This window comes from Hyaena hyaena, unplaced genomic scaffold, assembly GCF_003009895.1.
Source record: "Hyaena hyaena isolate Hyena2069 unplaced genomic scaffold, ASM300989v1 scaffold_521, whole genome shotgun sequence".
NCBI classification, from domain to species: Eukaryota; Metazoa; Chordata; class Mammalia; order Carnivora; family Hyaenidae; genus Hyaena; species Hyaena hyaena.
Window position 1 is genome coordinate 877,716 of NW_024081153.1, and position 16,485 is coordinate 894,200.

At 34.9% G+C, this 16,485-nt stretch overlaps 1 protein-coding gene across 6 annotated transcripts in view; it reads right to left on the reverse strand.

Annotated features, from left to right (window-relative positions):
• DOCK7 (dedicator of cytokinesis 7) overlaps window positions 1–16,485 on the reverse strand; it is a 220,793-nt gene that overhangs the window by 15,238 nt on the left and 189,070 nt on the right. For 3 of the 6 annotated variants that reach the window (XM_039255290.1, XM_039255288.1, XM_039255285.1), the window contains 5 exons: window positions 14,728–14,920; window positions 12,878–13,021; window positions 10,122–10,253; window positions 8,569–8,583; window positions 427–552 (listed from right to left, as the gene is read on the reverse strand). In XM_039255290.1, the coding sequence (XP_039111221.1) occupies window positions 427–552; window positions 8,569–8,583; window positions 10,122–10,253; window positions 12,878–13,021; window positions 14,728–14,920 (610 nt within the window). Of the gene's footprint in view, window positions 1–426; window positions 562–8,568; window positions 8,584–10,121; window positions 10,254–12,877; window positions 13,022–14,727; window positions 14,921–16,485 lie in introns of all 6 variants that reach the window. The other 3 variants (XM_039255289.1, XM_039255286.1, XM_039255287.1) reach the window with 2 other exon arrangements.

Here is a 16,485-nt window from a genome sequence, read left to right on the forward strand (position 1 = left end):
GGTGTGATTTTAGGCTTCTAAGTTCTAAAGGAATCTCTCTGGGAATCAGGCCAAAGAGATAATGCACTTGAGGTTCTAGTTCCAATTTCATTATTAGTTGCTACTTAACTCCTTATGCCTTTTTCTATAAAACGTAGACAATACTATACACATTTCTCTGTAAATCACAATAATTCTGAAGAGTGTAGGGGCTTCTAAAGCAGATGTGAAAATAGAGCCTCAAAAAACAAAGTGAATATTATTTTACTGTTGCCATAAAAGATTTGAAAGAATATTACTATACCTATCAAAAAATCTTTATTATCTAAAGGAGTAGTTTATTTGGCATGATCTGGCTTGTTAAATGATTAGGTCTGGATCTGAAAGTCTATCCATCATAGAAGATATAAGTTCAAGATGACATTTATAAACTACGACAGCATTCACCTCCAATCTGTGAGAGATCTCTGCAAGTTTGGTTATTGCAGGCTCCTTGTAGACAAATTCCTGTTCATCCAAATCTCCGAACTTGGTTCCATAAAAACCAACACGAAAATAGGTGCCAAACATCCGCTTACCATCCTAGGTGTAGGAAAATGAAGAAACTTTAATACAATGATTTTTTTGTTTTATATATTATGTTTAGATTGCTATGGCATAAAATTCTCAAACATTGCAAAAATACTTAATTCAAAATTACAGTACTTTATTTACTTCGTTTTACCTTCATCTGAGAAATAATCTTCCTTTTTCATTATTTCTAACAAACATTATGCAATGAGGGCTTTTATCAAATGATGAAGTCACATATGGCATATGTTTTTCACAGTTTGTACCAAGTGATCACCTCACAATGGTCTGTGTTTTTAAGTCCCTACACAACTGAGATAAATTATTTTCCTTATTGTAAGAAAAGATGCTTGGGATACCATGAACTGTGTCTGAATTATTATTATTAATTATTCTGAAATTACAGCATACTATATAAAGTTAAATTTAAAAATAACACTGACATTTTTAGTTAGCATTTGCCTTTATATAATCCTTTTACAAATGTAATAAATGAAATCATGAAAGTTAGGAGCCAAGTGTATAGCACCTGGCACAGAGGAGACAGTAAAGGTCAAGACCATCTGGAAACCCTGACACAAAAAATTTACCATGGGGAATCCCTCTGCCAATAAAAATATTTATACGTGGAAGAGTAACTAAAAATGGAATACAAAGGGGAAAATTCATGCATGAAAGATAAAGAGAGAAAAATTTGACATGAGTTGGTTATTCTAAAGTCCCCAAACCACCCACTGCATGCATTAACCACATATTCAAGTACAAAGTACACTAAGATCATCTGAACCCTTACACACTGCATTTGAAAACAAATTCCTTCCATAAAGATAAAATATTTGGAAGCTTTCTATGCAGTTTTTACAGTTTACTCACAATGATGTTTCAGAAGGATTTTAGGGAAGCGCCTATATACAGAGCCACACATACGTAGTTAAAAACCTCTGAATTCTCTTTAAGTCTAATCTGTCTTATGCTTATTTTTCCTATATTGAGTTCTTATTGGAAGGCAAAAGGATATGCAAAACAAGTCACAAATTAAACAGGTAATTAAGCAAAAGAGTAAACTCTGATCCTTAATTAAAAACAAAACAAAACAAAAAACCAACAACGGTGACTAAAAACACCCCCACATTTTTACCCAAAGAGATACAGATTTGAAGAAAAAAATGTCTTTGGAGCTAAAGAAACTTGAGATTTTTAAGGTAAAAATTTTTTCAGGGAGTACCTGGGTGGCTCAGTCAGTTGAGCATCCAACTATTGATTTTGGTCCTGATCCCAGAGTCATGAGATCAAGCCCCACATCAGGCTCTGCACTGAGCATGGAACCTCCTTAAGATTTTCTCTCTCCTCTGCCCCCTTCCCCCACTGTCTCTCTTGCAAATAAATATTTTAAAAATTAAATAAAATTTTTTTCATAGTTATTTCAAAATTTAATAGGCATAAAAACTAAGCTCTATAGCAAATTAAATCTCTCTAGACAAAAAGGTATTAAATTCTGATTAAAATCATCAATTAGCCAATGAAACAATATAACAGCAAATTTTAACATAATCAAGGAATAAAAGCACTGCATGGGAAATAAAAATTTAATTTTGAGAAAATCAATAATTTGTGATAGTTTGTTTCAAAAATGCCAGACACATGTGTACATACACATTACTATTTTTTAAAAACCTCAAATACTAACATTTTCTTATTCTGGCTATACTCTTCTCAGAGGTTTCCAACTTCAAACACTATTCCAAATCTTTAATATTGTGGCCTTTTAAATATCTGAAGACTGCTATTAGGCCTTGTTTCCCTGAGCTAAACCTTCCAGTTCCCAATAATCTTTATATGATAGTAATTACTGTCTTGTTTACGTTTTATTAGTTTTTCAATGCCATCTTTCAAAGTGTGGCATCTCAGAAATAGACACAATATTGCTGATGTGGTCTGATCAGTGCAGGGATCAGTGGGCTCACTGCCTCCCTTGATATGAATTTGAATTTTATTAGTGCAGTGTGTAACTAGTTACTAAGCACTTATTTAAACTTTTTATTTACTTTCTCATACTGACATTCAAATCCAGGAAAAAAAGTATTGAGTGTTGATAATGTGTTAGACACTGTTCATCCTCAGTAATATGAAAATAAAAAGACTTGGTCTCTCAAGAAAGTAAAGAAAATACTAAAATAATTACAATACAAAGGGTTATGTGCTATAATAAAAAGTGCTATCCAGAAAGGAAAGATTAATCCTCCTGAAGTCAGGTCACAAAGGAGGTGACACACAGGCAGGGTTCTACAACTCAAAAGAATGGCTAAGTGGATGTGGGAAGGAAGGAAAGAAGAGAGAGAAAGAAGCAGAGAAAGAAAGAAAAGTCGTAGAAAGACACAAAACTGCATGTGAAGGAAACCATTCATCCATTCCCATATTTACTGAGTGCCTACTATATGTCAGCAAACTGTTCTAGACATTTGTGATAAATAAGTGAACAGAAGAGAAAAAGAGTGTGGTCAGAGTAGGTCTCATCAAAAGGGGACAAGGGACCAAAGATGTGAAGGAGGTATGAGAGTGATTCATGTGGGTCTCTAAAGAAAAGCATTCCAGGCAGAAGCCTATCCAGTATGAGGAACAGGAAGGGGGGCTGGTGTAGTTGAAGGGGAGTGTATAAGAGGTGGAATGGAGTAGATCAGAGAGGTAACTCTGAGGAGTTACTGGAGTTGAGAATGAATGTGTGTGCAGTGGCAGGGGAGAGGAACAGCAGCAGAAGGAAGTCTAAGAGTATGAGTAAATTTAGCTTCAATTTACAAAGAGTTCCCTAGTGTAAAACCACTGACTCTAACATGTTCATGAAATCATAATTCTTTTTTTTTTTTTTTTTTTTTTTTACAAATAGTTTATTGTCAAATTAGTTTCCACATAACATGAAATCATAATTCTACATACAGCTTCCTCCTCGGGAAAAACATCACTTCATCTTATTTCCTCTTTAGTCCCAGACCACAGGATGACACTGGTTTTCCACTTTCCTATAGCCTCGCCTCTATTTTTCTATCATTACCTTTCCTTATGGCCATGAATTCTTTCTGAAATTCCTATCATTTCCATACTCCAATTTAATTCTTCCTTGGCAGTTCTACTTATTAGTTCCACAATCTCGTGGGTGACGAAACCATGTCCCAGACAAGAAATCCATCTACCCATCTATACATGTCTCTAATGGCTGAAATGTCTTATGACAAATGAATTTCAAATCTTGTTATCTTTATTTAACAAGAACATTCTATTGAGCTGGCTGTCTATTTCTACAATGATATCACTACTAAAATTTTTTTTATCCTCATGCAACTGTTTTCTACTAGGCTTCCTTCAAGGTAATTGATTTCCAGATAAGCACATCACTATTTCATACAGTGGTAATCTCCCTCCCTCCTCTTCTATTACTCTTCTATTCCTCTTATAGAATACAAACACTTTCATCAGTTTATTTAGCCATAGATGTCAACTTGGGAACATACACCTTAGATGTCATTACCCAAATTGTGTTAAGATTTCAAGTAGCAGTGATGATGTTGACGATGTTATAGTAACAACAATAAAAATGATCTCTAATATTTTTTAAAATATATTTTTATTTATTTTTGAGAGAGAGATAGAGACAGCATGAGCAGGGGAGAATGCGAGAGAGGGAGGCACAGAATCCGAAACAGGCTCCAGGCTCTGAGCTAGCTGTCAGCACAGAGCCCGACGCGGGGCTCGAACCCACGAACCGCGAGATCATGACCTGAGCCGAAGTCAGATGCTCAACCGACTGAGCCACCTAGGCGCCCCGATCTCTAATATTTTTAAAATATTTACCATGTGCTAGACACTGGCCATCCCCCTTTACATACATCACTGTTAATTCTTATCACAACTATGACATAGATATCATTTTTTTCACTCCCATTTTATAGATGAGGAAAAGTAATTTGCCCGAGGTCAAACTGTTATTCAGTGTTGGAACTGGGAGTTAAATACCAATATATTTGACACCTGAAGTCCAAGTTCTTAATTAAGGCATAAAAATCTCAGGGGCGCCTGGGTGACTCAGTTGGTTGAGTGTCCGACTTTGGCTCAGGTCATCTCACCATTTGTGGGTTTGAGCCCTGGGTCGGGCTCTGTGCTGACAGCTCAGATTCTGTGTCTCCTTTCTCTGCCCCTCCCCTGCTTGTACTCTGTGCCTCTCTCTCTCAAAAATAAAAACAAAACAAAAGCTATAAAAGTCCCTATATCCTATAGGCTGACATACAAACACTAGGACATAAGTATAATCTCTGAGCCATCTCCCACTTCTCCAATGTTTTCCTTGAGAATTTCTGAGAATTTCCTCAAGTAAGCCTTTTGAGAATTACTGGGTACCTCCCATCCTATGGTTTGTCTGTCTCTGTGTTACAACACTGTCCTCTACTGTAGTTGTTTTTGCATGCTTGCATTTCTTTCCTTCCATACTTTAATATGATAACCAGGTTGGTGGTTCACCTATCAAACATACTCTTCTAAGATATGTCCTACTACATTTCTTATCAGAGTTCAGTTTTTTTTTTTTACCATTACATGGCCAATCCAGGAAAAAGAAATCACATCTAATATCATCTACATAGTACATGTTTGCTGTCCATATCTTTCTTTTCCTCCTGAAAAGCAGCATAAGGGCAGAGCACAATCAGCAGTACAGCATTGTCAGGTGCTCAGTCATGGGTCTGTACCAATTATCAAGGAGTCACTAACTACCCAAAAAGTATCTCCTCCTGGAGATAAGATTCTTCCCACCTATTATGTTTTCCTTAACCTTCTTTATATCTGACTTAACATTCCTGAGGTAAAAACTATGCTCTTGGAATTTTTTTTTCATTCCCTTCTTTCAGAGACTACCCCCACCTTCATTATATTGCTGTTTCCAATTTTGCTCTACCTTTACTTGCTTAGATGAGTTAGTTTATCTCACTTGGCTTTAGCATGGAGCAAAGTATATAAAAATTCAACAGAAACCACCTCACCAGAACTATGGCCAGTATTTCTGAGCATATAAAGACCAAAACACCACCTCATATTCATGTCCATCCAGACAAATGACAAGAGGTAAGACACAGCCTTTTTGCATGCTTCGATCTCAAAAGCTAGGGTGCCCCAGTTTTCTTTAGTAGTCCAGCAGAAAGACTTTAGCTTCAAAAGGTAAAAAGCCAACTTTCTCTAGCCTTTCTGGAGAATTTAAGATATACCTAGTAGGGTGGTAATATTTAGAGAAAAATGGTGCTATCTTTAAAAAAAAAATGAAGGGACACTTGGGTAGCTCAGTCAGTTTAGTGTCCAACTTCAGCTCAGGTCATGATCTAATGTTCGTGGGTTCAAGCCCCATGTCAGGCTGTGTGTGGACAGCTGCTTTGGACTCTGTCTCTCTCTCTCTCTGCCTCTCCCCCTCTAATGCTCTGTTTCTCTCTCTCTCAAAAAGAAAGTTTATTAAATTATTAAATTAAATATTAAATAAAAATTAAATTAAATTATTTAAATAAATAAATAAGGAAGTGTCTATGACTATACTCAATGTTTAGGGATTGATTATTCTGAAAAATCCAAATTTGCATTAATCTACTTCTGAAATTGATCACTGTTGCATATATGGATAAATGGATCTTTTAGAAATGAAGCACACACAGAAAATATGAAATCAGTATAAAAATTTCCATAGAGAAATTCAAGATTTCTTTTTCTAAAAATATTTTTAAAGTGCAATCATAAGAAATAAATGATTAAGAAACACTTTATTTCCTATTATTTTAAGAAAAATAAATGCGTTTGGGAAAAGGTGAGTACTAAATAGCCTTTAAGGTACTGAAACTGCCAGAGCAGACAGCAGCCACCATGATTTATGAAGGATTCATGATTTGTTATTTTGCATGGTAAACACTTTACCAACTGCTAAGTGTCAAGTTTTAGATTTATCTTTTACACACACACACACACACACACACCCCTCAAAAGCTTTGCCAACTCAAATAATTTGTACCAAATCAAAAAGCATAATGAAAAATGAAACACACTGCTAATATATAAGCCCAGGTAAGTGGGCTATAGGTCAGTCAGGTAGTGAGTTATAAATTCAAAGAGACTTTCTATAATGTATAAGTTTTCGTTACTGGATATTAAACCAGTGAGAGTTCTTTGAGAATACTAGGATATTAGCTAGGAAACACAGCTTTTAGAAAAAAATGAAATTACTGAAGTTTCCCCAGAGTCAAAAAGAAAAATATTCACAAGATAGGAACTTACCACAATAGACAATAGTAAAAGTAGGGAGTAGGGTCAGCAACCAGGGGCAAGAGAGAAGAGAAAACAGAAAGCATTTTAATTAGGGAAATTTCAAAACAAATAAGCAGCAAATGGCAGCAAACACATTTTTAAAATGCAAGCATCCATTTAAGTTTTACAAGGGAAATGCAAAAAACAAACGTGCAACAATTTTAGAAGCTACAAAGCTAAAAGTCCAGTGAAAGGCAGTGACAAGAATATAAATAAAAGAAAAAGTCTGTGTGACTTTTACCATGCAATAAACATGATGACAGAATGGTATTAATGTCATAACCAGTGAAAATTATACCTTTCAGGGGTCGATTTAGCATCAAGCAGACTAGTAATAAACTGCTCAGAGGTTTCAACAGATATTTTTCCATGCCTACTTTTCAGCTAATTTCATTTCAAGTTAGGAAATCCCTAAGGAACTTTACCACTCATAGATTAACCATGGCAAGTCTCTTTCTAGATCTCTTCACTGAGCCACGAAAATGAGGAATAATATATTAGATATTAATAAGATCATATGCATTTAATCTGGAGAATTAAGGCAGATATAAAAGTACTGGCTTCACTGAAGAAAAGCTAAAGGTGGGGACTAATTTGGAAATGAAAGACACATAGCAGTAACATTTTCCTAAGGTTTTCTATTTGGGTCCCCAGATAAGAATTGTAGTACAAAACCAGAGAAAGCCTACACTGTTGAACCAACATAAATCTGACTTCAAAGTGAGAGGCAAAGCAGACAACTGTACAAATATACCTCGCTTAAAATAAACCTGATTTATTAATACCTTGCTTTACCTCGTCAACATAAACTATGGCACAGTTTAAAGAATTCTTTCCTTCCCAGAAAGATTTAAAACAACAGTAATCAATTCTTCTTGACTTTTTTCAGGTAAAATCTGATTCACATAGAACTTTTCACAAGCCTACCTACCAAATAAAAGGAAGCATATGCAGTCTTCATTAAACACAAATTATAAAACTGTCAGTACAGGAGGTCAAAGTAAATTCCATGTTCTCTCAGTCACTTTATCCCTTACACCAACAAAATTTAAATGACAGTGAATTTCTTTCCTCTACTTCTACTTAAGGTGAAGTGATTCAAGATCAAATCAACACATTATTTCATCAATTCTAAGACGCAGGTTTTCTGGGGCCCACATTTTAATAACTCTGTAGTTAGCATTCATCTTTCCACTGATATGCTGTTGTTGTGCTTTAACACTTTTTTTTCTTCTTTCTTAAAGGCATATAAAATAATGGTATGTCATAATTGATGGCGTCTTTGATCAGATGAAATATGGTATTTTTTAGTTACACCTCTGAGCAATAACACATAAATCGACCTCTGTAAAATGAGGTGAAACAGTATGGTTAAAAAAAGAAATCTGTGTGTAAATGTTGATGAAAGAAAATGCTTCAAAGGATAAAAACAAACTAAAGTGATGACAAAGTGGCTCATTTACCAAAGAATCTCATTAGTGTAACATATGAATTTCCATGCACTGCCTGCAACCTCTTAATAAATTGCTTAAAATAACTTACAGTATTTTAACAAAATTTCTTTGGTTAATGAATTCAGTTGATAGCAGATAGCAACAGAATGCCCACAGCTAGCACATGTGGGCAAAGCATTGGCATAAGAAGTCTGATCAAATCAATCTATTAGTGTCTTTAACTAACTAAAACATTACCTACCTCCCAGCCAGTACTCTGTATAATAAAAAGTAAAAAAGGGCAAGTCATAAAAAAAACTGTTTTAAAAGAATAAAAAAAGGCCAAAGGAACTTCAGCAGTGTAAGATACCATATACCATAAATACTTCTCTGCGAACAGAAGACAGCAGGATACTTTAAACACCATATTCTTTTACTTAAGATCTGTGATAATTTTATAAACTGCTTGTTCAAAACCTAGTAGTTAAAATTTCATCTTTTAAAAACTCTAATAAGGGAAAGTACACATTTTGGTGAAAAAGAGGCAGCTGCTTTTCCATGAATGTGTCTGAATTAGATCTCTGACTAAACGGAGCTGTGCTTTGCTCAACTACCCAGGGTAAACTGGAATAGAAATCACAATGTTGCTCAAATGCTTATGATACAAATGGATGAAAATTTCTTGCAAGCTACTAGCTCCAGGTGTTCCAGACCTGCCATGTAATTTGCACTTTACAGCTCTAGAAGCTGGGATGAGGCTCCTTTGACAGAATATGTACAACTGACTATAAAAAGACCCACCTGTTAACATTATGAATCCTAATAAATCTCTTGCAACTTCAATATTTTAGTAGATGATAATAAAATAGTGGCTTAACAGTATAGCAGCCCTGTTTTAAGACTATTAAAGTTGTTCAGATGATATCAATTCATCTAGAACAGCTTAGTCCATGGCAAGAAAGAGGTCAAGCCGACAGAAAGTACAGCAGGACTAGTATTGACTACAAACGTGGATAATCAATACTCCACTACCTCCTCAGATGATGGTAGTAGCAGATAACAGCACAGGTAGTCCAGGGAAGGGAATAGAAATATGGGAAAGGAGGAGGCTCAACAAGGTATTTCAGAGTATTTTAACAGAGCCCAGAATTTAGCTTCAGGGAAATCAATTGCTAATAGTTGACTACATTTTTTAAGCCAAGTTTATGCTGATTTTATTTTTGGTGATAATATGTGGATTCCATGAACTATAAACAAGTACTAAAAAACATACTATTATAATTGAATAAATGTAAGACACCGTTTTATTCATTATTTTCACTAAATACTATTTTCATGTTAGAAATATATTAAAGGATGATTGAATGGAACATCTAGGAAAAACAGTTACAGTTGAAAACATTAACAATAGTTTATTGAACTTTAATATCATTTAATAAAAAACTAACTTAAATATAAAAAAATTTTTGGCAGCAAAAAGAAATCCACATAAAAATCAGATATATAATTTTAACCCATACTGTGAAGCAAAAAAGAACTCATCCTTTAAAAAAAATTGCCAACTACTAATTATTTTTTAAAAATGAAGAAAAAAAACTATGTAGAAAATTTATGATGGTCATAATCCACTCTAAGTAAATTCATTTTTTGTTAATGAGTTTGCTCTGGCCATGAACCATAATTTTGACATTGTTCATTTATAACCTGATTAAAATGGTCATTTCATTGGATCTAGTTTGTCATCAGTACAAAGCAACACTAATGCTTTTAGACAGTTTTCTCCATTTACACTGAAGTTAGAATTGCAGTCATTACCTGATGAACAATTTTGCTGAATGCTTCTTGAAGTTTACCATGAATTGTGGATAGTTTCTTTGCATCCCGATTAGCTTCATGAATAGGAATAAGTACTTTGTAAACCTCATTGACTGCTTCATACATGCCAGCCTATAAAAATAATGTTATATTATTTTGTTACCTCAATATGAAAGTAAATAATTACAATTTATGAATTCACAATATTTCTACTAACGCAATACTACTGAAACTTTTCCAATAGGACATAAAAAATAAACACTACTAATGTTTAATTTTATTAAATCTTAATAAAAGAATTTTGCACAAAGTAGTGATTCCTCTAGACGGATGGACAGGTATGTGTATATTTAACATATGTTAAATTCACACATACATATATTTATACATATTAAATACACATATTTAACATATGTTAAATACACACACACCCCTATATGCAGACTTAAATTTCTATTTAATTTAAATTGAACAGACTGCTATGTACTCAGTAATTACTTCACTAGTATGTATGTGTGGGCACTTACACATGCATATAAACTACTGCAGAATTCTGAGCAGAGGAATAAAAGAAATCTAATTCTTAATTATTACACGGGTCACAGATATCAGATAACTTGTGGCCTCCTAGCAAACTAAAACTATTTACATTTCTAAAATACTAAATTGGCATAGGAAATCTTACTGGAAATATCTGGTGGGGAAAAAAATGAATTAATTATCTTTCACAAAATATAAGAAAGTTTTGAGCTACCAGATTTTATTCCACTAGGGGGCGGTTAGCCAAGGATTGCTCTGCCTATAATCAAAGTGACGGACAAAACGTGTTTGTACTGCTATTGTTTTCTTGCCCTTAATAATGAATTAGTGGCTACAGTGAAGGAAGAAAAGAGATGTTTTCCAAGAGCCACTGAATTTCTCTTACCACACAAATCAGCAAACATATTTTCCCAAGGAAATAAACATATGGTTCTGATATTTTCCAGTAAAAGTTCACAAGAATTTAAGCAATCATGTAACTGTAATAGTGAAATAAATATAGTGTAGCCAAAATGCCCCAGTAATTATTATAATTAAGATTAAATGGATTCACTGAAAAAACAGTAAATTTCATAATTATATGCTATTACAAAAGAACTTCTATAATATAGGCCTCTGCACTACTATGAATTATTAAAATTACACACATACACACAGTGTATTTATTAAAATATTCCATTAACAGGAAAAAAAAAATTTTCCCTGAAAGTTCAGATTACATAAAATGAAACTCAAAGATCAGGGATCCAGGGGAGCAATCAGGACAGCTGAGCGTCTCAGACAGGAAATTTTACAATGGTCAATCACCCAATTCTTAGAGTCTCTGAATAATTATATTGATGTAAACTCATTCTAAGCATCAATAATGATGAAGAAGATGATAATGGCAAACAGTAATACTTATTTGGAGCCAGACACTGTGATAAGCACTTTACATATATTAACTCATTTAATGCTAACAACATTCCTTTGTGATAGGTCCTATTCTATTATTAGATGCATTTAATGGATAAGAAAAGTGAATCACTGATAGGTTGAATAATTTGTACCTGAAGTGATTTAACTAACTAAGGTAGCAGAGCCAGGATCTGAATTCTGGCTGTATGCCTTCTAAATCGATGCCTTTAACTAACACATTGCACAGTAGGGTTAAGGCCGGGAGAATAACCAATTCCCAATGGTGAAGAAGGGCAGCAATGCATATTACGCTGTCTCCCTCTTACCCTAACATGAACTTCACAGGCTCCTAAGCCATGGTGCTGGGATACTAAATACTCAGCAGAAATGTCAGAAAAAGTCCTGGGGTACCTGATGGCTCAGTCAGTTAAGCATCTGACTATTGATTTTGGCTCAGGTCATGATTTCACAGTTTGTGAAATGAAGCCCCGCATTTGGCTCTGTGCTGACAGTGCAGAGCGTGGTTGGGATTTTCTCTTTCCCTCTCTCTCTGACCTTTCCCCATTTGCATACTATCTCTCTGTCTCTCTCCCTCTCAAATAAATATTTAAAAAAAATTTTTAATAAAAGAAAGTAAGCAGGGATTTGGCTAGCTATCCTTCCCTTCTCTAATAATCAGCCCACCTTTGATCAGACTGCTTCAATTCTTCACATACAGATAGGGAGGGAAAAGGGCTGCAGTTATAGCATAGTACAGTAGGTCAGGCAAGGGAACAAGGACATAATTCATAAAGGTCCTGATAAGTAAGCTCCAGGCCTCTAACACCTACCTAATAGGGGTCACTATACAACCCATGAGATGAGTGGCTATAATTTTCCTGAGCACCAGGGCAACATCTAACATACTCAAAAGAAGATTCTTCCTTTAATTCAACAGACCCACTCTATAGCTAGAGCCATGTTAGTCTAGTTGAACAGGAACTGGAATCATCCAGAGGTTTTCTGTTTTGTTCTGTTCTTTAATTTTAAGGTTTTAGAAAGTGTATGGCGGTAAAAGATTTATAAACCAAAAAAAAAATCTGTTGCAGATTAAGTGATGGTTCATAAATAAGCAAACAGAAAATACTGGAGGAAATGATGACATAGATAAAAAGAGTAAGCAATGATGAATCTACAGAGAAAATCTGTTCTTAGACAGTTTTTAAGGTTCTTGGAGAAAACTAGCATAAAGGAAAAGCAGAGTCATAGGCAGAGAGTACATGTCATTAATAATTCAGAGGTATGTATCTGGGGAAAGAGAATGAACAGGAGTCATCTACCATAGAGAAAGAAGCAGCTGCTTGTTCCAGTAATCCCACGAGTCCTGACTCAGTAAAGTACTTTCCAGAGCAGATACCTTCTTCATCTGGGGATACCACGTCATCTGAGACTGCAGATTCTTCTAAAACATTAGATGAAATATTCTGGGGGGAAAAAGTTGAAATGACTTTAGATACAGAACTTCTTAGCATGAAAGATGTACGTGAAGAAGTCATTGAAAATGATACATAAATAGCTGTTTAAGTTTTAAAAGGGGATAGGTAGTCACGCAAAGATAAAAGACAAATTTCCAAAATCCTTCTCTATTTTGAATATGACAATCAAATGGTACCACTATTGTTAGGTAACTTTTCCATTAATAAAAGTTGTGACAGAAAATTAAGAAAAATCATGGGCTAAGGAAAACAGTGATATGATAGAAGACATCTCAAGAGACTTAAACGGTCTCTATTTTTAACTTCAATGATCTTGTCAAAACTCCCAAGAGGAAAATTAAGGTATGAAATGATGTCTTGGCTTGTTTAACAAACACTGAGTTAATGAAAAAACTCAGGTAAAACTCTTACCCACTGAGATTGGGATCAGCCATTATTTCCAAAAAAGAAATAATACATACTACCTTAAATATTTTAACCTAAACATTTACAGCAGATAGACTCATTTGACATTTTTTTGGACATCTTTTGAAGTAGATTGCAGGTCTTTTCTTTGTGGATGGGTCTCAAATTCAGATTTCCACGTAATCTCTCTTGACTAGCAATAATGCAACCTTCATTTAATATTTCTAGCTCTGGGGGTGCTTGGGTGGCTTGGTCAGTTGAGCATCCAACTCTTGATTTTGGCTCAGCTCATGATCTCAAGGCTGTGGGATCAAGCTCTGTTCCAGATGCCATACTGAGTGTGGAGCCTGTTTAAGATTCTCTCTTTCTCTTCCCCTTTCTTTCCCCTTGCCCCTCTCCCCTACTCACACTCTCCCTCTCTCTCTCTAAAAAATAAGTAAAAAGATTTCCAGTTCTGGTTTCTTCCGAGTAAAAACCTGGAACCTAGAAGGTTATCAAATTATCCTAGATTTCTAGATTTCTCCCCTATCCTTTGTAGTTGGTCCAAAATTAATTCAACAGCAACTCTTTTGTAGACTCACTTTTATCAAGTTTTTGCAAAACATTTAACTTAGTTTTCAGAGAAACAATGACTGACTTTCTTTCTGCATTCAGATTTCACCAGAGGACATAACATTTAATTAAATTTTGTAATTTTCCAAATCTGGCATCAACAGGTTTTGAAAAAAGCAGGGAAAGCATAACTGACTGCTGCTAAACAAAGATTTCAACTAGTAGGTCAGGGGTCTGTAACACTACTAGGGAGTAAACTATCATCTCTGAGCCATGGTATCTGCACATTTTACACAGGGATTGGAGAATGTTGGGTTATCTGACGTATTAAGTAAAAGCCAATTGAGAGTTTCTACTGTATTCTGATTCTCAGCATTTTGGGTACATTTCATAGATGCTATCAAGCCCACAGCAGTATAGGAAAAGAGAATAAATATACTTAGCACTGATATTTAGAAGTTAAAAAAATGAGGAAAAGAACATTAACACAAAATACTCTTTTAAAATGTATTCATTGGAAACTAATTTGACAATAAACTATTTGTAAAAAAAAAAAAATAGCCAATAGAAAAAAAAATGTATTCATGACAGTGATAGAGAACAGAAATTTATCTTATGAAGCATTACCTTCAGTCTTTAGGCTTTCCTTATAAGCTGAATAAATCTTAACACCAGTGAAAAAAGTTAAAACTACAAAGGACACACCTCAATTTAATGTCAACCTGGCAGATTCCTACCTGAAACGTTACACATCCCACAGGAAGGTATTTGCGGTCCTCCAGCATGCTCAAATACTCAGCAACAAGGGCTGCGGAGTGGACGAGGCACTGGGCCGCTTCAGCATGATTGCTGCGTTCCGAGTGTTTGCCAGCCATGTTCTGCAACCAGGTCAATCGCAGATCTGGAGAGGTCTGGTAGCCCTTGGCAATTCTAATTAGAGCAAAAAGTCTTTTCAATTAGCATTTGCTTCACAGGCTGGAAGAGAGTTTAGACTGTTTAGGGTTTACCTAGAAAGCTTTCTGTTATTGAACACAACCTATTATGACACGTTTTCGAATGGTGTGAAAGTGTCTTTAAGTATGCTTAAAGAAATAACTGTGGGCCCATGGAATAGTTAATAGCAGGGTTTTTTTTGTAGGGGGACTAAAAAAAGAGATGGTCAGTAAGGGAAAGCTATGGGAATTTACATGTTCGTTAAAGGAATATAAAAAAGTTTGTCATCAAGAAAAAAAAAGATTTGTAAGATAGTGTCATTGCATCATATTTATTTTAAATAAAATATTTGTTTTACTTGCATCTTTAAAGAACTCCAAAATTGTAAAAAGAGAGGATCATATGGCAAAGTTTTACTTGCATCTTTCAAGATATAAATAGGAATTATAAATTTCTCAAAACGTGCTCCTAGAAGTATTATGTTATAAGCACAATCATATTTAAAATCAGGAAAATCAACGTTAAGGTAAAACATTAATACACTGTATTTTCTTCCTAAAGGACTGATTTTTACACTTAAAAAATATGGGTCTTGGGCCTCTGCATGAAATCTAGGGCACATGATGCCAAGGTGTTAAATATGTATCACAATTATTTTTAAAAATCCTCATTTTTGATAATCAATAAATATACTAAACAATTATGCCTAGTTCCCGGAAGCGGAAGTGACATAGGGGATCCGAAAAAACAGTGTGGATGGGGCGCCTGGGTGGCTTAGTCGGTTAAGCGTCCGACTTTCGCTTAGGTCATGATCTCGCGGTTCGTGGGTTCGAGCCCCGCGTCGGGCTCTGTGCTGACAGCCAGCTCAGAGCCTGGAGCCTGTTTCAGTCTGTGACTTCCTCTCTCTCTGACCCTCCCCTGCTCATGCTGTCTCTCTCTCTCCTAGAAATAAATAAAAATATTAAAAAAAAAAAAAAAAAAACAGTGTGGAAAAAGTCCATTTTGACTTTTCAATCTACCATTAGAAAATGATTTAAGTAATTCTGGTATATTTATTTTTTTATCCAATGTTTTCTGTATGTTTTACCAATTTATTTAAGGTTTTATTTAAATTCCAGTTAGTTATCATACAGTGTAATATTAGTTTCAGGTGTAGAATTTAGTGATTCATCACTTACATACAACACCCAGTATGCATCCCAACCAGTACCCTCCTTAATGCCCATCACCCATTTAACCCATCTCCCTGCCCACCATCCCTCTAGTAACTGTCAGTTCATTTTTATTCTCCATAGTTTTATGGTTCTTTTTCTGGCTGAGTAATATCCACTGTGTATATATGCCACATCTTCTTTATTCATTCATCAGTCAATGGACACTTGGGCTCTTTCCATAATTTGGCTATTGTTGATAATGTTGCTATAAGCATCGAGGTGCATGTAACCCTTCAAATTAGTATTTTTGTATCCTTGGGTAAATACCTGTTAGTGCAATTGCTGGATTATAAGGTATTCCTGTTTTTAACTTTTACCAATTTAAACCCATTATATAAGGAATAAATG